The following is a 23,507-nucleotide window of genomic DNA, read 5'->3' as shown; positions in this document are numbered from 1 at the left end:
AAGATAAAACAATGAAAAAATAATAAAATGAACCAAATGAAATTTTTTGTTTAAAAAAAAAAACCTCTTACTCTGTTATTACTGTCTAGCTTCAGCAATGAACTTGTTTTTCGAAAAGAAAAATTACCATAGGGACTCCGGCTTCTGTCACACGTCTGTTATAGTTGCCGTGGAATGTTGGAGAGTAGTTCTCTGTCCTGTCAGAACACACTGCCAGTCAGAGCTGTAAAAGGCAGAATTTGCTTTCTTGGAGAGAGATTATGAATTATTTTTAAATTTTCATAATAACTTTTAGCAATTCCATTTGTATAATTTTTGTAATAAATACTTATTTTGAAAAATGCTTAAGGCCTCCTTATTGTGATGTCTGAGAAGTTTATACTGGTCCTGTTTGTGCTTTTTTTTGGGGGAGGGGGAGTTGAGACAGGGTTCCCTCTGTGGCTTTGGAGGCTGTCCTGGAACTCACTCTTTTAGACCAGGCTGGCCTCGAACTCATAGAGATCCTCCTGCCTCTGCCTCCTGAGTTCTGGGATTAAAGGCGTGTGCCACCACCGCCCGGCTCCTGTTTGTGCTTTTACAAACAAAATTATTCAATCTGAAAAATACAGTTGTTTTAAAATCTCAGCTTAAGGCTAACAGAAGTGAAGGAAAACCAGGGTGGTATGTTACAGCTTACATATGTGTGTACATTGGCGTTTTGCCTGAATGCATGTCTGTGAGGGTGGTGGAGCCTGCAACTGGACAGCTGTGCAACTGGAGCTATGGACAGCTGTGAGCTGTCATGTGGTGCTGGCTGCTACAAGAACAGCTCCGAAGCAGCTGGCTCTCCTGCTCAAAGTCCCCCAGGCAGTCTTCCTGCCCATGCTCCTTGAGAAGAGTGTCCTGAGTTTTAGGGTTAGTCATTCTATCCTGAGCACAGGGTAACTGCTGGCACTCACTGAAGGCTTTGGCCGTTTGTAAAGTGGGCTAGTTGACTTGTTTTGCTGACATGGAAAAAGAACACAAGAATGAGGTTGCATGTTATTATCCTCTCTGCTGTGGCTGGGACGAGGGCTGGCAGGTATGTTCTGGGTGTACAGCCACCAGGGTTTGCTAACAAATTCAATGCAAGATAGAGGTCTGAGATGCCGCCATCTGTGTACCCTGCAGTTGCCCTCGCAAGGATGGGGAAGACTATAGGTTTGGGCATGAAGTGGTTGGCTTTGGGCAGTTTCAGTCTGAAATGTCTCTGACAGCAAAGTAAGGCATTCATGTGCATGAACACACACACACACACACACACATCTCTCTCTCTCTCTCTCTCTCTCTCTCTCTCTCTCTCTCTCTCTCTCTCTCTCTCTCTCTCTCTCTCTCTCTCTCTCTCTCTCTCTCCTTCTAACTCCCTCACACAGCACATACACAGAGCACACAGAGCACACACAGTGCAGACAGAGAGCACACAGAGGACACACAGTGCACACAGGGTGCCCGCCACCCACCCCTCCTGCAAAGAGAAGAAGCTTCAAAAACAAATTGTATTTAAGAAATGTAAGCTTTGTTTTGAAATTAACCCTGAGGCCATCCCAGTTTTAAGCACTCGTCTTTATTAAAATAGGGCTCCTCTTCAGCACACACTCCGAGGTGTAAGCTTAAAGTTGTTTTGGGGGCAGGGGAGGGGAAAACTTGCTAAAAACAAGGCAAATGTATTTCAATACTCACAACCTTAAAATTATATTCAAGAAGACAAAGGATAAGTAATTTTTTTATAAAAATAATTACTTCTCAAGTAACACTTTACAGTAGAGCTGCTCAATGCATTGTCTCTGACTCATCTCAACAGTGCAGCCTGTCTTCTTAAAATTCCGGCCTGGGGTAAAACTACGTGAACAAATTACCATTAAATTAAGGCGCACTCTCCAAAAACCAATAGAAAAATCTTAAAAATAAATTCATGTATAAAACGTTAAGGCCTCCGCATGAGAACTGTCTAACGTCTAGGGCACTGGCCCTTCCTAATAGCCCTGTGACCCCACTCACCTCAAAGTTAAGACTGAAAATTTCTCAAGTGAGAAGTCCTTTGAATTTTGCCAATACATGAAATTTCACATCAAATTACAATGCAAAGCAATATTTAACAAATGATATACTCAAAAGTAGAACTTTCTATTTGTGCTAATTTTAATATGTATGACACACAAGCATATTTTAATCATATTTCACAATCTTTTATCCTTTTATTCTGATCACTACACAATAAGAACAATTAGGTTTCAATTGGTGTTAAAGCACACTTCTGTATCTTGTGGCCTTCAAAAGCTTTTCATACTGTAAATATGGTATTTTTGTTTGTGTTTTTGAGACAGGGTTTTTCTGTATAACCACTTTGGCTGCCCTGGAACTCGCTCTGCAGACCAGGCTGGCCTTGAAAGATCCTCCTGCCTCTGCCTCCCAAGTGCTGGGTTCAAAGGTGTGCGTCACCACTGCCTGGCTGTAAATACAATGTTTTTAAATGCCAAGGAAAATGTCTGTGGGTCTCCTCAGTCACTGCCCTTTTCTGAGTCACAGGTTGAAAGGAAAACCTCACAGGTTATAAGAACCAAATGGAACTGAGACCCAGAACTTTGTTTTTAGAACATGCATCTACTTTTTTTTTAAGATTTATTTATTATGTATATAGTGTTCTGCTTGCATATTCCTGCAGGCCAGAAGAGGGCACCAGATCTCATTACAGACGGTTGTGAGCTACCATGTGGTTGCTGGGACTTGAACTCAGGACCTCTGGAAGAGCAGTCAGTGCTCTTAACCTCTGAGCCATCTCTCCAGTCCCGCATCTACTTTTTAAGTATTTGAAGAGTAATTTCTTAACTAAAAACAAAGGAATTCCAAATTTACTTGGAGAGGACTATACCCATCTTGTGTTAACACTAAATATGTCAACTGTTCACTAGTGAGTTTCCTATCCTTAGCAGCAAGTAGAGAGGACAGTTTCATTGTTAACCCAGAACCAAAACATTTTTTGTCAAAGTAGTTTAACCTACTAAATGTGTCTATATACGGCTGTCTTTCTTAGAAAGTAATACTCCTTTCTCTTTCCTTCCTGAGATGGTACTGTATACACTCCAGCAAGTCATGGATAACTGTTAGCTGGAAGTCATGGGAACTAGAAATAGTATGAGTATATGCTGTTTGTAGTGTGAGTAACACACTCAAAACCTTTAACCTTGAGCTGTCTGACAGACTGAACAAACAGGAAGCCTTGTGGTACACAAGCTGTTCTGACACTCAACAGGAAGGACAAGACTTAGAACAAAGTCTTCCATGCAGAATACAACAGCAGACTTAACATTTAAAGCTGCGATAATTTAGGATTTCCAAATGTTTATTGGGGTGTTCAGGGTGACCCATGTGTCATCCAGAAAGCCAACTGCACTTCTGAAACTGAGGTGCTCAGCAGCACGGTGAGGGTGCTCACGGTTCACTCAGGCTCAGCTTCTCCTGTCTTTTACGTGCTGGGATCTAGTTTATGACCACTGATGATACATTCTTCTGTTCTGTCTCTTTGCCAGTGTACTTGTACATACTATAGAGGGAAAAAGGCTGACTGAAGTTGGGTTTTATGGTCATTCATACACTCACTTCTGGGCCCATCCTAGGGACCACGCAGAAAGCAACTCAGCTCTTCCTCAGACTCAGGTCACTGTTAGTCACTAGTGCAGATAAAGATGTGCTCTCTGACGCATCATCCTTCCGAAGGTTCAGAAAGGACTCTCGTGTTATCTGAAGGATCTCTCTCAAGCCTTTGTTTTCTTGCTGTAAGGAGACAAATAAAACTGAAGATGGCTTACATCCTATGGGTGAGCACCAATGTGCAGAGACAGAAAGACGTATACAAGGCACTTCTAAAAGGAGCATATTTAAAGGCCAGACGTATGCCGGTGTAGCATGGAAAGCAGACTCTGTGATCACATAAATGGGTAAATGTACAGGCTGTATGCTACAGGCTGTTAACCTTAATCCAAACAGACTTCAAAGCTGGGTGTGGTGACGCAGTTGGGAGGCAGAGGCAGGGGATCTCTAAGGCTCTCCTGGTGTACATAGCAAGTTTTAGGACAGCCAGGGCTACACAGTGAGCCTCTCAAAAACAAAAACCAGATTTCAAATGTCGTTAAAGACACAGGGTCAGTACTCAATCTCCACAGAGCTGCAAGTCTTAATATGTGCAGACAGAATAGGTAAAGAGGCAGAAATTAGCTTGTTTTGCAAACAGATTAGAGATGAATAACGCTCATATAAACTCATACTAGTTATAAATTTGTATGAATAATACCTTGAGATATATTTCAACACTCAGTGGTAGTTATTACATTTTTCCCTCAGCAAAATGTGAGATCAACAAAACGAGCTGAGGTATTTTTCAAAAAGAAATGTAAATGAGTATCTGACATTGTAAACAATTTTATCATTTTATAACCCATTCTCTACAGCTGTCTCTGGCCTCACTTTCTAGGTCTCAATGGCCTGGCCTGGGGTTGTTTTCTCAACACAGTCCTGCCTATCTTGCTTTTGCATAGCCACAATGAAACTGAGCATTAACTGTTCAGTTTGCGAAATCAAAGGTCTTAACTTTCTGGCCCTTTGCTGAAAAAGTTGACCTACTCTTATTATACAAATGGGAGCATACCATATGCTCAGAGACAGAAATAGGTTTTATGGCCATCCATAAGAAATTTCCTGATCATGATTTCAAGCAACACATTTTAAATTTTACTTTTTGTGTGTTACGTGTTCCATGTGTGTACATGTGGAGTCCTCCTCTCTTGCACTCACTTTATGCTTTGAGACAGGGTCTTACTGAACCTGAGCTTACTGTTTGGCTATTCATGTGCCTGGCTTTTACATAGGAGCTGGGGATCCTGAGTCAGTAGCCATTACCCTCGGGGCCGCCTCCCTAGCCCCTCTGTTGTCTTTCTGAGATAGGACCCCATGTAGTCCAGGCTGGCCTAAAACTCACTGGGGGCTGAGGGTGACCTTAAATTCCTGACCCTTCTGCCCCTGCCTCCTAAGTGATAGAATTAAAGGCGCACCACCCCTAGCATTGTTTGTGCTCTATAAAAACATTCTTCTATATCACTATGATCTCTAGCACAAAGAACTGGGTTTTACAAATTATGAAACCAAGGAAATGCACACGCACGCAAAAACAATACAGAATCAAAACTAAAAATTCTCTTTTTCAAGACAGGGTTTCCCTGGGTAGCCCTGGCTGTCTGGGGACTGACTTTATAGACCAACTGGTCTCAACTCATGGAGATCTGCCTGCCTCTGCCTCTCAAGTGCTGGGATTAAAGGTGTGCGCCACCACGCCTGTTTTAAAAATAAACTTTCCCAGATTCCTGCCTTACCACCCAAAGGACTGTTTCATACTATCACCAGATTCAGGAATCATTACCACCAACTCAGAAAGAGTGTGGGTGTGTTACGATTGGGAATGTTCTCTGGTTGAGTGGTTCGGGGATGTAAAGCACCCCCACCCCCATCACCCCGTATTTGAGGTTAAAACTCACTTCAAGTTGAAATATTCGCTCCTGTTCCTTGCAACCCTGCTGTTCATCAATTTCGATGGCTTTTCTCATCACTGCTGCCATCTCGGTGATCTGGTCAGCATGTGCTTGCAGCTCCTGGAAGAAAGGGTAGACACAGAAATGAGAGAAAGACTCTACCAGTTTAGTTCTGAATTCTCTTTTGATAGAACCACACTGCCACATAACTCAAGTGTGGCATCCTTATGCTGCCTTCTAACAGGAATCAAAACAAAGCTGGGTGGACATCTGGTGTTAAGAATAGAGTTAAAGGGGCAGGAGGATCTCTTTGAGTTTGAGGCCAGCTTGGTCTACATAGCCAGTTCGAGAAAAGCTGGGACTACATTAAGAGAATCCCCCCCAACAGAAAGAGAAAAAATATAATTAAGGATACAGATCACAACGTAACCGTATAGCAGAATACTTATTCATTCCACAGTCATCACAATGACCAAGATTTTCTGTCTCACAGCTGCATGCACTATGGCCAAAGCGATGGGAGAGACAGAAACCCGCTGGCTCATGCAGGTTTTGTCTTCCTGAAGTCTCCTCTATGGTGGTAAAGCCTGCAAGCCAATCCCAAGTCAACCAAGAGTCTTTCTAGACACAGTCCTCCTCGAGAACAGGAAGGGTATTGTTTGTGGAATAAAAATTATTGAGCAAAGTGAACAGATTGCTACGGAGCATTAAAACACGAAGTGGGGTTTGTTTGTTTGTTTTTTGGCTGCATGAAAGTACAACTAATTCCCACACACTACAGACCCCCATGTTTATCAGTTTTACAAACCCTATCTCATCCCTTTGTGACGTGTCAGGCATAAGCCAGACAACAGAAGCACAATCCCTCTGAAGATTCTTCCCTGACCTTACAAGCTTTGCTCAGTGATGGGAACAAAGGGGCTTAAGAACCCACACAGGCCTGGGCACAATCATCTCATGGTTTCTATTGATCATTTTAAGAAAGTACACAGGCCTGGGCACAATCATCCTCTCAGTCTCTACTGATCATTCTTTACTGGCAACAGAACTTACTACATTAAGAGAAAAGCAACATTTGACATTCAATGAAAAAAAATACCCAAATGAACAGACACTGGAGGAGATAGGGAAAACAACAGCCCTGTCTTTGGTGATTTTATGTATGTGTTTCTGGGAGCTGAACCCAGCACCTTTAGACTAGGCAAGCACTCCATCACTGAGCTACACCCCTAACCCCATTTAACAGTCTTAAAAACAAATATGTAGGTCCTTATAGGTTTTTGGTTTTGGGGACTGAATCCAGGGCTACACCCCTAACCGTTTGTCTTAATGGAGAAATCTTTAGAAGACACCATAAAAAACATTTGCTGTATCTCGTGCGGTACAGTTGAAATTAAAACTATGTTAAAAATTAGTGATCTGTCTCTCCATATATGAGTGACACTTCCTAGTACTTAATGGTGACATGTGGCTGCGTACCTTCCACATCGTACACAGATGCCACAACCCGGGCAGGTGTACTAGACAGCCTTGGATTAGTGGTAGCAAAGCCAAGGCAAATGCATTCACTACGGTACCACAGCCACTAAGACCCTCTGCTACAGGGGACACACACAGAGAACTGAGAAACTCAATGACTACAATAAAACTTGGAACACCAACAACTTTCTTAACGTACCATCTGGTCAGTACTGGGACACAGAGGCTTTAAAATGGAAAAAAAAAAAAGAGGCTGCTGATTGACGCTTAGCATGCTTTCTAGGCTCAGTGGACGGTTACTTTGCAGCTGGAGGAACCACACTGATTTTAAGGGGCATAGAGAAGGAACTATGGCTCTAAAGCCTGAATGTGAGCACGTCACCATGGGCTGTCCTGCCAACTTTCCATGTCCAAGTCTGTCTTATTTACTTATTTTCAATAATGATTATTAATAATGTATTAACAACGGGTAAGTAATACTACTTCTACTCTGCAGCGACAGCCCAGCTCTTCAAGACACACAAAGCATTACTGTGCACAGCTATGCTATCTATGCAAAGGCATTCACTTGTGAACTCAAACCAAAGAACTACAAATAGTTACGTTTGATGGACCAGCCTTTTATCGTATCAGGCTAAAATTACTATCAAGAAAATCTATTCTCTATTCTTTTTTTTTAGACAGAGTCTCACTGCACAGCTCTGGTTAGCCTGGAACTCAGGCCATAGGCACATCTGGCTTCAGACTCACAGAGATCTCTCTGCCTCTGCCTCCTGAGTAAGAAAATATTTAATGTCTAGAAATGCATTGTTTTTTTGGTTTTTACGAGACAGGATTTCTCTGTATTGTTTTCGAGGCTGTTGGTCCAGCCCGGCCTCGAACTCACAGAGACCCGCCTGCCTCTGCTGGGATTAAAGGCGTGTGCCACCACCGCCCGGCTTAGAAATGCATTGTTTTATAACAAAAACTGCAGCGACATCTAGTGAGAGCAAACAAAAGAAAAGATGTTGGTAAACATCTCTAAATCTATCTAAATCTATAACGTGCATGACACACAGGGCATTACGGACAAACTTAGGAGTTTTAGACTCAGTAGCATGGCCATGAAAAGCACACCGTTCTTCGATTGATTTCATTTATTTTCTGATCTAATCTGGAAGGGCAATTCAAAATAAACAGCTCTTTAAATGGATCCCATCTCACCCCCCCCCAAAGTTGATGTGTGATTTAGTGTACATTCTGATTTGCTTCCAAGTGCCGCCTCTCCAGTCCATGCTGAGGTGCTTCAAGGGTGTGCCGAGTTGCGTCAAGGGAGACTCCTTCGCAGTTGCTACGATGTACCATGTCAATCTGTAGCACAGAGCCATTATGTTAACACGGAATCATCCGTAATTTAAACACCGAGTGAGTGTTAGTTCATGCGTGTTAGCCAACTGTTGGAATGTTTGTTTTTTTAAGATTTCCAAAAAGGCATCTGCTAAAATCATGATGTAAAAATAAGTATTTGGAGGAAACTGAGTTACATTTTCTAGTGATTTTTAAATATGGACTCACAAAGCTCTATATGAGTGCAAAATTCTGTGTTACCATGGCCTCAAGCAGAACACATGCTCCCAAGTGTGCTGCAGAGATATTTCTATGGTTAGGCGTCGGATCACTGGTGCCTAACCAAGTCTAGAGTCCTGCACTTCTGCACCTCTATCCCATTTCTCTGCTTCTGCATCTCCCACTCCTGTAGTTAATTCAAGGCGGGATTAAATGATCTGCCCTCTTTCAGACTTTGCTTATGGACATGAATTGCTCTTCCTACTCTAATGACTCATTGTTACCTCACTCTGCCTTCTATTATAGGAATGCTTGTTTTTTGTACCTCCCATTAAATCGCAAGCTTAACAGCAATGGGACATATTCCTTCATTAAACTTGCTCTTGCACCTAGCAACTAATCCAATGCAGAGTGTTAATAAGTGTTTGATTTACTGAGTCAAAGCGTCTCCTTTTTGGGAAAAATCAAAACCACAAACATTAATATGTATTAGTTAGAATTAATAGCAAATAACTGAACAGTCACTTTATGGAAGGCAAGGGTCAGCACTTGGATGAACTCAATCTACACAGCAAATGTTAACGGAAGGGTTATGGCTATTTAAGAAGTGTTTAACTTTGTAACAGGACAGCATTGATGACGGGTTTGTTTATGGGGGCGGCGAGGTGGTTGAACCCAGGGCCTCAGGCATGCTCAGCACATGCTCTACCATGGAGCGCTGCCTCTATCTACCTCCTCATGTGCTTCAGAAAACATTTGCTCTACCACAGTTACTACTATATGGGACTAGCAAGATCTTACTCTACATACTTTTTTTGGGTGGTATTCACTCTTTCAAAACTTCAAAATTTGGTTTTTCAAACTGTAAAACAAGAGGCCTTGTGATTCTTATACTTAAAAAAAGAAAAAACCCTCTTAGTTACAAATTTACTTATTTTTTGGAGAGGGAAGGTAGAATTAAAATAGAATTTCATGTCGCCAGGCTGGCCTAGAACCCTGACCCTTCTCCCTCTATCTTACAGGTACTGGGATTAAAGAGATATGTGTCACGGTACTTGGCTTGATATACATTGAAATACTCTGTAACCAATATTAACATCAACTACAGACTTTATATTCAAAAGACCAGTTAAAAGCCGGGCGTTGGTGGCACACGCCTTTAATCCCAGCACTCGGGAGGCAGAGGCAGGCGGATCTCTGTGAGTTTGAGGCCAGCCTGGTCTACAGAGCAAGTTCCAGGACAGCCTCCAAAGCAATACAGAGAAACCTTGTCTTGAAAAACAAAACAAAACAAAAAACAGTTAAATACCTAAGGACTCCCATTTTGTTTAGGTATGATTACTATAAATAGATAACACTAAACCCAATTTTAGTTCTTTATTCTCTTACTAATCAACACAAGAGGTAGCTATTACAGTCTCTAATATGTGTAACTGGTACCCAAAGAATACTATTAGTTATTTAATTCTGACGGAATAATTAAAAATACAATAGATACCAATGTGGAAGATATGTGTTAAAGAATCCAAACTATGTGCCAGCATTTGAGAAATACATGTATCTTATAACTACCACTATTTCTGAAACAGTACTAGTTGTAAGCAGTTTATTTCACCATTATCCAAAGCCAGTCATCCAATCTAGTTTAATATTTATTTCTCGCTGGCAGTTAAAATTCAGTGTAATGTAAATAGCAACAACTGCTCTGCTTGTCTTGACAATTGCTTCTAAGTGGCCCCAACTCCAATGACTGCAAAAATGCTCTAACCATGTCAGCTTTGCAGTGTCCTCAACCCCACGGGTTTTCATGAAAACAAGTTGTCACCATTCACACTGAACTCTTCAGGAAAACAATCTATACTCAGCAGCTCACAGACTTTAAAAGTTTCCATTTCCTGTTTGTGTAACAGGTAGCATTACACAGACTTACTGGAGAAATTACTTAAAAGCAGAGAATCTTACAAAGTAATTTTAAACTGAAACTTCATTTTACAATAGTTTATTTTACTGAACACACACACACACACACACACACACACACACACACACACACACACACACACACACACACACACATTTTAAAGTTACTAAGGACACCAATAGGGAGGTAGAGACAGCTAGCCTGGTCTACACAGTGAGTTCCTTGATAGAGCTACAGAGTAAGACCCTGTTACTAAGGAGTAATGGGAGTTAGAAGAATAAGCCAACGAGAAAACAGTATATAACAAGAAATTTGGGGGGTGGGGGATTGAATGATGACAAAAGAAAATGTCAATTAAAAATGTGAGGTATTTCTGGGTATGGTGGCACATGCCTTTAGTCCCAGCACTCAGGAGGCAGAGGCAGAAATATCAAGAGCCCAAGGCCAGCCTGGTCTACAGATTGAGTTCCAGGACAGAAGCCAGGGCTACACAAGGAAACACTGTCAATAAAGAAAATGTGGGGGGTTATATATCATATCACACCAATTTTAGTAGATTAATTTCATTGTTTAAAAACTCTGAACATAGGCTAACCAGTGGCCCCCAATTTCCATTTCAAGTCAAATTCACAGACTAGACCGATTACCTTTGAGTGCTGCTCTTTTAACTTCATTATTATACCTGGGTCCTCTTTTTTGCTGGCCATTAGCAATCTGAACATTTGTTCTCGATACTTGCTCATTATCAGTTCCAAGGCAGACTGGTGTTCTTCCAATGATGTCCGCAGTTCTGTCAAGAACAATGTGCTTTACTCAAATGAGTTAAGATTATGCTCTTCCACGTAGTATTTACCAAAATACTGACACACAGGATATTTTAAAAAGGAAAACATGCCACAAAGAAGCCCCTCACTTTTTATTGAAATAAAGTTTTATGTTTCATGTGTGTGTGTGTGTGTATACACACGCCATGGCACATGCAGAGGTTAGAGGACAATTTGCAATTGACTTTCATCTTCTACCAGGGGTTCCAAGGATGGAACCCGGGCTGTCAGTCTTGGTGGCAAGTGTCCTTGATCCACTGAGACATTTCTCATTAGCTTTTTAGTGTTCATTTAAAACTTATTTCTTAAAAATCATTTCGAGTTATGAGGCTGGCCCGGGGAAAGCTCCATGAAATTGCAGCACTGCAATGAACCCGTGCTCTCGCACTGAACACTAAAGGAACAAGAGCCGTCAACAAGGAGCGTGAGAGTGAAGGCTATGTTAAGAGACTGACGTGTGCTGACAGAGCAAACGGTGTGCAGGGAGGACTGTGGGGAGAGGGCAGGGAAGAGTCCAGGAGCTGACTGACAGTCCTTGCACCAGGAAATTAAAATAGGACAGGGACTTTTAAACAAGGGCATCATGATCACATTCATTCTGGGGAGTTTGGACTAACGCTCGTGTTGAAGGATGGACTGAGAAGCTTAGAGTGAAAGTCTCTAAGTACAACAGAGATCATGAGCAGCTCTGGGACACGGGAGGGAGTGCAGTTCAGTTCCTGCAAGCTAACAAACACAGTGTAAACCAGACGTGGAGGAGAAGCAGCTGGGAAGATGGCAGGCAGGGCAGACCTCACAGAGAGGGCTGGGTAAAGCAGCAGTGAGTACCACCTCGTCACACAGACCAGAAGATGAGATTAAATATTAAAAAGGGAACTTTAGTTGACTACTTCCTCATTTAAAAAAAAAAGGATTCTATTTTATTTCACGTGTATGTGTAAGTACCTGCATGTGTGTCAGACCCTCTGGAGATAGAATTACGGCCAGTCAGGAGCTGCCTGATGTGGGTGCTGGGAACTGAACTTGGATCAGCAAGAGCTCTTAACCACTGAGCCACCTCTCCAGCCCCTCTCTGATATGTGAATGTACTAATTAGTCCCAAACCAGTACCACAATGGAAGACTAAGGGTCTTTTTCGTGACAATATATCTTGCCTTTGTTCTCTTGTTGCAATTCTCTGATCTGTCTGTTTTCTTGCTGGATTCCCATAACTAGTGTAGACCTTGGCCGATGTCTTGCAACTTCATTAAGTTCTTGGATTTCTTCCTGATACTAATGAAAAGATTGAAAAAAAAAACCACACAGGAAGTCAATATTTGCAAATTTTTACCTGCTACATGAATATTTGAGCAGACCACTCAAGAGTGAAACAGAGGCATTACATGACCCAACATTCCTTCCTAAGGAAAAGAAAACGTCTGTACTACCAATACTAATTATAGGAAAAAAAGAGGAGTTGAGTACCCGCCTCCACCCAAGAGAGAAGAAACAGAACATGCTGTGTTCTCTTGCAGTACAGTATTACTGGGCAATGAATAGGATTAAAAAAAAAAAAGACTGACACACTAGAAACCAGATGAATTTTAAAACACGGTAACAGGCCAATCACAAAAGCCACGTATCTCATGTCCTACTCACTCGAGGTGTCTACAGGTCTAGAGCAGGCAAATCCACTGGGAGAGGAGCTCAGTGGTTCCAGGGTTGGAAGGGCGGGAAGCTAGAAATACCCTGGCAGGCCTAGAGCTTGCTTAGCACAAGCAAGGCTTCAGGTTCCATTCCTAGCGGCACAAGGGGCGGCGGCGGGGGCGGGTCTGACATGAAGTCTGTCTGTTATGTAGCTCTGGCTGTTCTGTAACTCAATATGTAGACCAGGCTGGTCCCAAACTCATAGAGATCTGCCTGCCTCTGCCTCCCAAGTGCTGGGATTAAAGGTGTGCGCCACAACAGCTGGCTGGATTCTGGACTTTTCAAAAGGTACAAAGAAACCCTGTCTCGAAAAAACCAAAAACAACCAACCAACCAACCAAGCAAACAAACAAAAACCCCAAAACAACCACAAGTGCTTGGTTGTTAAATAACACCAAGCACTTTTATAAAGGAAAGTGTAAACATCTCAACATTATATAACACAGCAAATATCTAATGTGTGCTGATATTAGTGAAATGTGTTGTCTGGTCCTTATCAAATGTATTGAGATTTAACAGTTTCAATTATTTAACTCTGATGTGCCTTTGTGTCAGAAGAGGGATGAAATTCATAGTTTTAAAATAAACCTATGCACTTGTCACCGAAGCATGATAATATATCCCAGTCCAAAGTGAAACAAACAGCAAGTGAGGCTTCCTGAAAGCTTCACTAGAAATTATGACTGTGACTGGGTAGTGTGAGTAAGAATGGTTCCCAGCATCACCAGGGAGAGGCCACGTGAAAGGGTCAGGAGGTGTGGCTTTACTGGAGGAGTCCTGTCACTGAGGGCAGGATCTCAGGTTTCAAAAAGCCGTTCCCAGCCCAGAGCCTCTCTCTTCCTGCTACGTGTGGATCTGAAGGAAGAACTCTCAGCTACTTCTCCAGCACCCTGGCCTGAGTGGAGCCGTGCTTCCTGCCGTGATGATAATGGAATAGACTTTTGAAAACTGTACGTAAGCCCCAATTAAATGTTTTTTTTTTTTAAAGTAAGAGTTGCCGTGGTCCAGGTGTCTTTCACAGCAATGGAACGCTGACTACGACATCCGTGATTTCAGGGTTACCCAAAGTCAGTGCAGCTTTGCTACACGAAGCCAGCAAGGAAAAGTCAAACCTGCTTCATCGCTTCCACTCGCTTGCTGAGGGCCGTGGTCTGCTCGATGAGAGACTCTGCGGCGTCGTCATGGTCCCTCAGCCTCTCCACAAGGGCTTTGGCATCAGCGAGTGCCTTCTCAATTGTGCAGCTCATTTCTAAAGGAGTACCAGGAAATCAATTAAGACCAGGGCTTAAAGTCGCCTTAGTTCCACATCATCACAGATACCCTTCGTAAGCTCCCCGAGACTGTTCAGTACTTAGAGAGAAAGGCAGTTAGGAATATGGTGTCTGGCTGTTGGGATACTATGAGCTTAAATGCAAAGCTGACTGTAAGAACTGCCCCTGCTCCACCCCCAGGTGAACTGCCCATCTGGCTCTTATGTGCTTTACCCCGTCAGCCTCAGCCTCCGCCGGGATGAGCTGCTGCGTCTTATGTCAACGGACATTATCATCTCAGTTCCGGCAGCTTCCACAGAGAACACCCTTAGCCACTACAGGAGGCTTTCAATGTTTTTGAAGAGGCTCTAAGGGGATGCCGAGACGGCTGAACAGGGAACAGAAGCAGCGGGTTCGGCTGCACTCTGAAGAAGTCACCAAGGGCAGCAGCAGGAGAGAGAGGCGCCTTGAAGAGCCCAGGCTGGGGCGGCACTGTAGCCGCGCTGACACCACAACTGGACATGTGCCGCATGGTGCCACAGGGCAGGGAGCGTCAGCTTCCCCCCACCCTCCCCCGCGAGGTGGGGGTGAACAACATTGATCTACTGAATGCAGATCCGTGCATCCGCGAGAGTACAGCTGACGTCCACACCGTGGTCTCACAGTGGAGGCCAACTGACAGGCTGTGCTGCCTCCAAAGCAAAACAGGAAACGGAAAAAACAAGGGTCCCTCCCAATAACAGATTAACAGAGAGAGAGAGACAGACAGACAGACAGACAGACAGCCAGACAGCCAGAGAGAGAGAGCGCGAGCGCGATGCTTGGATATGGAATCCAGCAAAGCTGGGAGGATCTCCGTGAGTTCGAGGCCAGTGTGTTCTACATAGTAAGTTACAAGACAGCCAGACTACACAGTGAGACCCTGCCTCAAAAAAAAATAAACAAGCAAAGAATTTAGGAAAATAATTTTTAAAAAGCTTGGTTTGGGACTGAAGGGACAGCTTAGTGGTTAACAGTGTCTGCTGCTCTTGCAGAGGACTGTAGTTTAGTTCCCAGTGTGCTGGGGGTTGGGGGACCATGACGGGCATGGGGCGGCTCACACCACCTTTAACTCCAGGTCCAGGGATCCGATACTCCCTGGCCTCTGCAGATACTCCAATGCATGTGTGCATACCCACACAGATAGACACATAAATAAAAATTAAGATCAAACAGCTCAATGGATCTAAGAAAATACAAAGTTGAATGAAGTTAGAATTATGGAGGACAAGAGCAAAGACCCTGAAAAATAACTAAACAGAAATCTTAAAGAACTCAATAAAATGGTTAAGATGAATTTATAGCATAGCATAAAAGGTATTAGAATCTAAGATCTGACATCAATTATCCAAGTTCTAACTTTGAGAAAGTAGGAAAAGAGCAGAGTAAACCCCAAGTAAACAGAAGGAAAAGAAAGTAAACACAGTCACACCAAAGGCAGGCTCTCTGAAGCAAAGAGGATGTGTGGGAGGGGGACAGAGAGACACCCAGAGAGACTGAGCCACCCACTCAGAACAAGAGAAGAGCCAGTGGCGGCGGGGCCGTGACTGCAGTCCCAAGAGTCTGCGCAGGGGCATCAAGAGGAGGAGTCCAACCTGGGTCACACGGTCAGTCTCAACTCCCACTCCTTAAAGACCACGAGAAACCACTGCAGAGCCACTCTTCACTCCAAACATGAATTAGATGATTTAGATTAAACACATCTGTGGTGGTTTGAAAGAAAATGGCCCCCAGAGGGAGTGGCACTATTAGGAGGTGTGGCCTTGTTTGAGGAAGTGCGTCACTATGGGGCGGGCTTTTAGGTCTCTTGCTCAAGTTCCTCTCAGTGTGAGTCAGTCGACTTCCTGTGTCTCTGAGTCAAGAGGCAGCGCTCTAGCTCCAGCCTGTGTCTGCTGCATTGCTGTCATGCTCGCTGCCATGACGGTAACGGACTGAACCTCTGAAGCTGTAAGTGAGCCACCCCAATTAAATGTTTCCTCTATAAGCATTGCTGTGGTCATGGTGTCTCTTCACAGCAACAGAAACCTAACTAAGACAAGATTAGTTTCTCAAAACCCACAAATGACATCAAGCTATACAAGAAGAAATGAGTAACTATTATAGCCACTGGAGTTACATAACCATATTTCTACAGCTATTTTCTAACAAGTTTAAATAGTAAAGAAATTGAATTAAAAATATCCTGCACAAAAGGCTCCAGACCGAGAAGCTTCAGTGGCAGGTCCTAAAATATATCAAGGCTGGAGACATGGCTCAGCAGTCCCTGCTGCTCGTGGGTGGCTCACGACCATCCCCAACTCTAGTCCCAGGGCATATGACACCCTTTTGTGAACCCATGGGCACTAGGCATGCACCCGGAGCACACACACACTTATTAAACAAAACAGAACATGAGACAGTAAAATCAGTGTTTGATCGAGGGATCAGGCTGGTCAATATAGGCCCTATCTCAGAAAACAAAGCACGACGAACAGTGTTATGCAATATCTTTAAGGAAATTAGAACACTTATATGCGAGGCATGGTGGTACACATCTGTAATCTCAGCACACCACAGCAGAGACAGATGGATCTCTGTGAGCTTCAGGCCAGCCTGGTCCACAAAGAGAGACCCTATCTCAAACAAACACATAAATAAGAATAAGAGGAAAGAGAAGAAAAAACAAAAACTTTTAGATTCATAAAGCAATTCAGCATTTAAAAGATCTTAACATTACTCTGACACCAAAACCACATAAAAGGAAAATATGAGAAAAACAAAATAAACCATAGAACAAAATTTCTCATGAATATAAAGACGAAAGACTATACTTTCCTCACTAAAATCATAACAAGGTAAGGATGCTCCAAATACCAATCTTGTTGAATTACTAGAGCAATAAGGACGGGAAAATATCAACTGGGATACATACAGGAAACATGGACTACATGTAGTCCATGTTGCTACATTGAAAATCCCAAAGAACAAAAACGATTTCTCTCAGTGTGTTTAAAAGGAGACAGGAGTCAAGTGAGCTATACAGAGAGAACACAGACTTGGGTGGGCAGTGGGGTGGGGATGATCTGGGAGGAGTTGGGGGTGAGTGTAATCAAAATACATTGTATGAAATCTCAAAGACTAAAAGTGTAAAATAAGAAATTCCTACTGCCTATGATTTTAGTATGTCCATAAGATACAAGTACAAGCCCAAAGGATACAAGAACCAACTGTTCTTCCATAAACTAGCAATGACAACTTGGAAACAGAGTTACATACACAAGATTCCATAATGTATATTAAATGGAATAATTCCTCAAAACCCACCAATGACAAAAAGTCACAAGAAGAAATGAGTGTCGAGCCGGGCGTTGGTGGCGCATGCCTTTAATCCCAGCACTCAGGAGGCAGAGGCAGGTGGATCTCTGTGAGTTCCAGGCCAGCCTGGTCTACAAGAGTGAGTTCCAGGACAGCCTCCAAAGCCACAGAGAAACCCTGTCTCAAAAAAGAAACAAACAAAAGAAATGAGTGTCTAATAATGGTCCTAGAACTATTTAAAATAGCTACATTTATAATTACATATACATTATAATAAATATAATAGATGAATGAAATTCTTGGACATAACCAAAATATATGCTGGGAACTACAAACACTAACAGAAAACAAAGTGATTATCTAAGTATGTAGAGAAAATACTGTGCTCAAGGATTTAAAGACTCAATACATCAAGACAAAAGGTTTCAGTCTAATGCAGCTAGAAACTGACAAGCTGATTTTATAATTAATTCCTACAGGAAGCAAGGAAACTAGAACCACCGAAACTGTCTTGCAAAGATTTCAAAGTGTGCTGTTTAAGACTCGTTTCACATAGATCGTAGGGACAAGATGGCTCCGATGTGCCGAGACAGAACAGAGGCCCGGAGATGGACCCACAGGAAGTGACAGGTTCATTTCTGGAAATGTGCAAAGGGAGCTGAGTGTGGCGCTCACACTCCTGCAGTTCTAGCACTGAGAAGGCTGAGCCAGGAGGGTGCTGCAAGCTTAGGGCTAGCATGAACTACATAGTGCGGTCAGGGCTAGCTTGGGCTATAAAAGTCAAAAGACAAGGCAGCAAGGCGCAAAGGCGAGTCAAGAATAGCAGCGCTGGAAGCATGGCTGAGCGGCTGTGGTGCTGGCTGCTCAGCTATGAGCGCAGCAGTTCAGACACCGAGGCCCTTGACAAGCAGCTACAAGTGCCACTGACGCAAGCTTCAATCTGAAGCCCTCTTCTGGCCCGCAGGGCACACGCACACCTGTGTACACTCTTCCCTTTTTTTTGGGGGGGGGGGAGAGGTTAGAATTTTTTCAACAAATGGCACTGGAAGAACTAAACACCTATATGCCAGAAAGTAATCTCCACACAATTCTTACTTGGTTTATATAAAGCTCTATGGTTTATAGAAAGCCTTTCTCAAAATGGAGTACAAATTTTAATATAAAATGAAAAAATAGTAGTATTACAAGGGGAAAAGAGCAAAGAAAAATCTCTGTAATCTGGAGATAGTCAAAGTGTTTTAGGCATGATACCAAAGGATGAAACATAAAGAGACTGCTGATAAACCAGGTTTCATCCAGATGGAAAAAAAAATGACTATCAGACAGCCAGACAATGTGGGAAGACAGCTAGGTCTTGAGGAAGCATGTTCCAAGCCGTACTTCTGATGAAGCAAGAATAAGTCTAATTTTAAAAATGGTCAAAAGACTTTAATACTTAAATAAAACGATGATGATGATGTCCATCACAACCCTAACTCAAACTGCTAGGTAACACAACTTAGAATAGGCTTTCCCCCCAGCCATAAGGGCTCAGACTCAGGCTGTCAGGGTTAATTAAAAACGACAGCTCTCGATGGGCGTTGGTGGCACACGCCTTTAATCCCAGCACTCAGGAGGCAGAGGCAGGTGGATCTCTGTAAGTTCGAGACCAGCCTGGACTACCAAGTGAGTTCCAGGACAGCCTCCAAAGCCACAGAGAAACCCTGTCTCGAAAAACCAAAAACAAAAACCAAACCAAAACAAAAAAAAAAAACCCGACAGCTCTCTGGACCTGAAGAACAGCACCTTATCTTGCCATTCAGACAACAGGACAAGTGTTACCCCCCAAGGATCCCAACAGCAGGAGCTGAGTGACAGCTCGGTAGGGCCAGGACTGAACTCCACAGCCGAGCTGGACCCAAGGCCCTGCTTGCTTCTTGCTATGCAAACACTGTCTCAGCATCCTGAGGTGGGGAGAGCAAATTCCCCAACTCCACAGGCGCAGCTTCTAAAAGGTTTAAAACTTTTCATTTCAAGTCAGCCAAGGGAGATGCATATGAAGAACAATTAAAAACTTTTTTTTCACATAACTACACAAACCTAGAAATCATTTTAAGTATATATTAAAACTAAGCAATGGATATGGTGGGCCTTTTAAAAGAGAATTACTGTAAAAATGTTCTCTAGGATGCATAGAGAGACTAAGAAAGTGACCTACAGTTTCACATTTTAGAAGCATAAAAACCCATCCACAGAAAAAATTATAAACAGACAACTCAACACTTGATTTCATTAACATTTCAGAAAAACAGTGACACAGCTTCTGAAAATCTGTGTACTCACTTCCTGTTTGCAAACCCTCAAAATACTTGAAGCTATGAGTTTGCTTCGCAGTCCTTTTTGAAAGGTGCTTTCTCTCCCTTTCTAGCTAGTAAGTAACGTGGGAGAGGTACTGTTCTCTACACTCTGTTACAAATCGCAAAAAAATAGACTTCAGTTTAAAAAGGAATATTTTCAAATTTACCTATTTTCTCAGTGCTTGTCTTACCCAGTCATAATAATATTTAAGCTACTGTATACAGGGAGGCTCAAATTACAGGGGCATGCTTTCCAGAGACGAGTTTTTGCTTCCTGTGTTAGCCTCATTTTCACCCACTCCAGCACTAAGACATTTGCAGTCAGAGTCTGACAGATGGTTTAGAACGTCCTGTTGGTGATTCAGGAGAAACCACCACCTACCCACAACAGCAATGGCCAGATGTTTAGCTTTTAGTTAAGAAAAATCTAAAGAAATTCAAGTAACTCTTGCTTCTTTTATAAACAATTATCCGATTGCTGGAGATACACAAACATGGTATGACATATGACAGATGTGATTTTAAGTGTCAAAAATTTAGTTTAAAATTTGTTACTGTTCAGACAGGTATCTCTAATGTTAGCAGTTAGATAATATTATATTAGCTGGCACATGGAAATAGCAAGGTAAAAATGTCTTTCAAATCTTTCAGAGAAACGTTTTAAGAGCTCTAGAATGTATATAGCCAGAGTGGTGGTGCACAATTTTAGTCCCAGCACTTGGGAGGCAGAGGCAGGCCGGTATCTGTGAGTTTGAGGCCAGCCAGGACTATGCAGAGACTCAATCTCAAATACAAAACAATGTATATAAACTGTGGTTAGATTGTTCTTTGGGTCACCAGCAGAGATTTATTATTTATGGGAACCCGGCCTCGGCTTAGGCTTGTTTCTAACTAGCTCTTATAACTTAAATTAACTCATTTCTATTCATCTGTGTTCTGTCACCCGTCTTGCTTTCTGTGTCTCCTTTCATCTCCTCTTTCCTTTCTCTCCAAATAAGTCCCGCCTATGCCTCCTGCTTACCTATTGGCTGTTCAGCTTTTTAAAATCACACCAATTACAGCAATACCCCTCCACACAGTGTACAAATATCCCACAATAAATGACACATGAAAATGAGCATCCTGCACAGATGTATACACTGTTTGAATGCACAGATAATTTCTACCCCATGAGTATGAGTGCACTTGGAGCTTAATGAAGAAAAACCATTCTTGAAGTTGAAAAAAAAATGCCGGACAGTGGTGGCACACGCCTTTAATCCCAGCACTCGGGAGGCAGAGGCAGGAGGATCTCTGTGAGTTGGAGACCAGCCTGGTATCTACTAGAGCTAGTTCCAGGACAGCCTCCAAAGCCACAGAAAAACCCTGTCTAAAAAAAGAAAAAAGAAAAAAGAAATTGAAGAGCACTGGTGGATCAAAACCAACTTACATGCTCTCTAGAACTGTGGCTAGCCTCTGTGTGTGTGTGTGTGTTGTTCAAATCAACAACCCCCAAAAGTAACCTAAACTAAACCACTTATTTCTAACATATAGGTCAAAGAGTCAGTGGGTCTTTGCAGGAATGCACATATGCTGAGCACTGTCAAAAACATTTGTATCACATCAAATCCTAGTTGACAAACATAAAATCAGTGGGACAAGTGAGGTGTGTGTGCACACACATGCATTTGCTGTTATACACAATCTCCATCATATCAAGTTAGGAATACAGGACTGCTCATATCTAAAACGGGTTAAGGACACATAACCTAAAATAGAAAGGTCCCTTTTGGTTTTAATATTCTGATTTTTAAGGGACTGAGAACTTTTATAGCAGATTCTTTGGAATGACTGCATTATAAATATGTGTATGTGTATGTACAAATAATGCATGCTATGTGCCAACACAGAACTAGCTTTTGTTTTAAAGATGAATAAGACAAGATTCCAGACTCAAGTTCAAGCTGTCAGGAAAGACAAATAATTGAACAAATAATATATCCTTATAAATACTGCAAAACTATGTCGAGAGCTCTAGGGGCTCACTGTATTATCAATGTCACTCACGGGAGTCTAAAAAGAATGATCTGTGAAATGGGTTTTGATAGTCGGTGAAACAGCAGGAAAGCCAAGTATCCCAATAGATGTACCAGGTGTGCAGAGGCTCGTCTGGGCAAACACCCAACATCCTAGCACGGGTGGATGGTAAAGAATTTGGGGCAGCAGTAAGGTGACACTAAAAAGGTAAAATATGACGTAAAGTAGTCCCGAAAAGGCCCTGACGAACCAATATGCTTAAATTAGAACTGGAAAAAGTTTCGGGAGAGGTAATGCATTTCACAGCGATGGCAACACCGGTTTGGGGCGCAGGGAGGGTAACGGTAATAACCACAGTGAAAGAATCAACAACCTGGTGCAGTGTGCGCGGAACACAGAAGGAGCCCGGGCACTGCCCATCCGGGTCGGCATACAGAAGGAAAGCGGGGGAGCCGACACCTCTGTCAGGCGGTAATTGACGGTAGCTGGGCATGGAAGCAGTTGACAGAAAAACATGAGTCTTCTGCAGAAAACCTCGGAGGAGCTAAGGACGGTCCGCGGAATGAACACACACACACACGCCCCCAAACTTGTTCGAGCACACACACACTTCCCTAAGCTTGTGCCCGCACACACACACCCCTAAGCTTGTGCACACCCCTCTAAACTTGTGCATACACATTCACTCGCACCCCTGAGCTTGTGCACACACACGCGCACCCCGAAGCTTGTGCACACCCCCTAAACTTGTGCACGCACACACACGCACCCCGAAGCTTGTGCACACCCCCTAAACTTGTGCACACACATGCACTTGCACCCCGAGGCTTGTGCACACACACACAGCGCTCTGAAAGCGGGGAGCTGCAGCGCCGCTGAAAGCCGGTGGCAAGCGCACACTCGGGGCGCTCTCTGAAGGACACCGGCTCCTCCACCTGGAGCAGGACTTGGGAGGGCACTTCAGGACCAGAACCACCCCGGCTTGCCCTGAGCACTGTGGCCGCGTCCAGGTCCGGTCCGGCGGCGGGGCAAACCCAACGGCGACAGGTCCCTCCCGCCACCGCCGAGCCAGGAAGACAACGAACCCGGAAGGGGTGTCCTGTGCTGCCTGAGTGAGGGCTCGGGGCTCCCCCGGACTCCCGTACCTCAGTTCCCGGCAGGGGCTCGGCGGGAGCACGGAGGGGGATGAAGGGGAGCCCGGTTCGGGGGCTCGCCTACGCGTGTGCTTCGGCTCGCCGTGCTTCCGTCCCTCCCAGCCGTCAGCGACGAGGGCAGGCGAGACCCGGGCGCCCACGGGGCCGTCTCCGCGCCCTCGTTGCGCCTGCTCAGCGAGCGGACGCACAGCGCGGCGCACACAGCTGCAGCTAACACGGGCAGCCCGAGCGCCTCGTCCCCATTCCCGGCCGGCCCGGAACTCCGCTCCCGGCGGCCGCCGAGCCACAAGTCTCGCGAGACCTTTACCGCCAGACGGGGATAGGGGATGTGCGGGGGAGGGTGGGGCGGGGCCGCCGTGGCTTGGCCGCTGATTGGCAGCGGGGGCCTCCTAGTCCCGCCCCTCCTCGCCGGCTCTCGCTCTGCCG

General features: G+C 43.8%; 2 protein-coding genes across 5 annotated transcripts in view; one reads left to right on the top strand and one right to left on the bottom strand.

Annotated features, from left to right (window-relative positions):
* Tm7sf3 (transmembrane 7 superfamily member 3) overlaps positions 1–6,256 on the top strand; it is a 36,251-nt gene extending 29,995 nt beyond the window's left edge. The window contains exon 12 of the mRNA XM_040743617.1: positions 6,031–6,256. Coding sequence (XP_040599551.1) covers positions 6,031–6,101 — 71 coding nt within the window. The 3' untranslated portion in view covers positions 6,102–6,256. The remainder of the gene's footprint in view (positions 1–6,030) is intronic.
* Fgfr1op2 (FGFR1 oncogene partner 2) lies at positions 1,563–23,370 on the bottom strand. 4 transcript variants are annotated; one of them, XM_013115552.3, is made up of 7 exons: positions 23,073–23,370; positions 14,105–14,241; positions 12,461–12,578; positions 11,130–11,272; positions 8,253–8,366; positions 5,544–5,657; positions 1,563–3,789 (listed from the first exon to the last, which is right to left on the bottom strand). In XM_013115552.3, exons 2-7 carry the CDS (start codon positions 14,237–14,239, stop codon positions 3,652–3,654), a joined length of 762 nt encoding a protein of 253 aa, XP_012971006.1. In that variant the 5' UTR covers positions 14,240–14,241; positions 23,073–23,370; the 3' UTR covers positions 1,563–3,651. The 4 variants fall into 4 exon arrangements, with proteins under 4 accessions (XP_012971006.1, XP_012971007.1, XP_005072993.1 ...); XM_013115553.3 differs by lacking the exon at positions 23,073–23,370 and adding an exon at positions 22,301–22,481; XM_005072936.4 differs by lacking the exon at positions 8,253–8,366 and having other exon boundaries at positions 23,073–23,367.
* Between the last annotated feature and the right edge of the window lie 137 nt (positions 23,371–23,507).

The sequence above is a fragment of the Mesocricetus auratus genome, unplaced genomic scaffold (genome assembly GCF_017639785.1).
Source record: "Mesocricetus auratus isolate SY011 unplaced genomic scaffold, BCM_Maur_2.0 Super-Scaffold_100001, whole genome shotgun sequence".
NCBI lineage: Eukaryota > Metazoa > Chordata > Mammalia > Rodentia > Cricetidae > Mesocricetus > Mesocricetus auratus.
The sequence above is the reverse complement of the archived record's forward strand: the minus strand, read 5'-3'. Positions and strand labels throughout refer to the sequence as shown.

Coding starts and splice junctions, on each gene's coding strand:
- Fgfr1op2 (XM_013115552.3), bottom strand. CDS start 14,239: ATGAGCTGCACAATTGAGAAGGCACTCGCTGATGCCAAAGCCCTTGTG. Junction 12,579..14,104: donor GAGTGGAAGCGATGAAGCAG/GTTTGACTTTTC, acceptor TCTTTTCATTAG/TATCAGGAAGAAATCCAAGA. Junction 8,367..11,129: donor TAAAAGAGCAGCACTCAAAG/GTAATCGGTCTA, acceptor TCTGTGCTACAG/ATTGACATGGTACATCGTAG.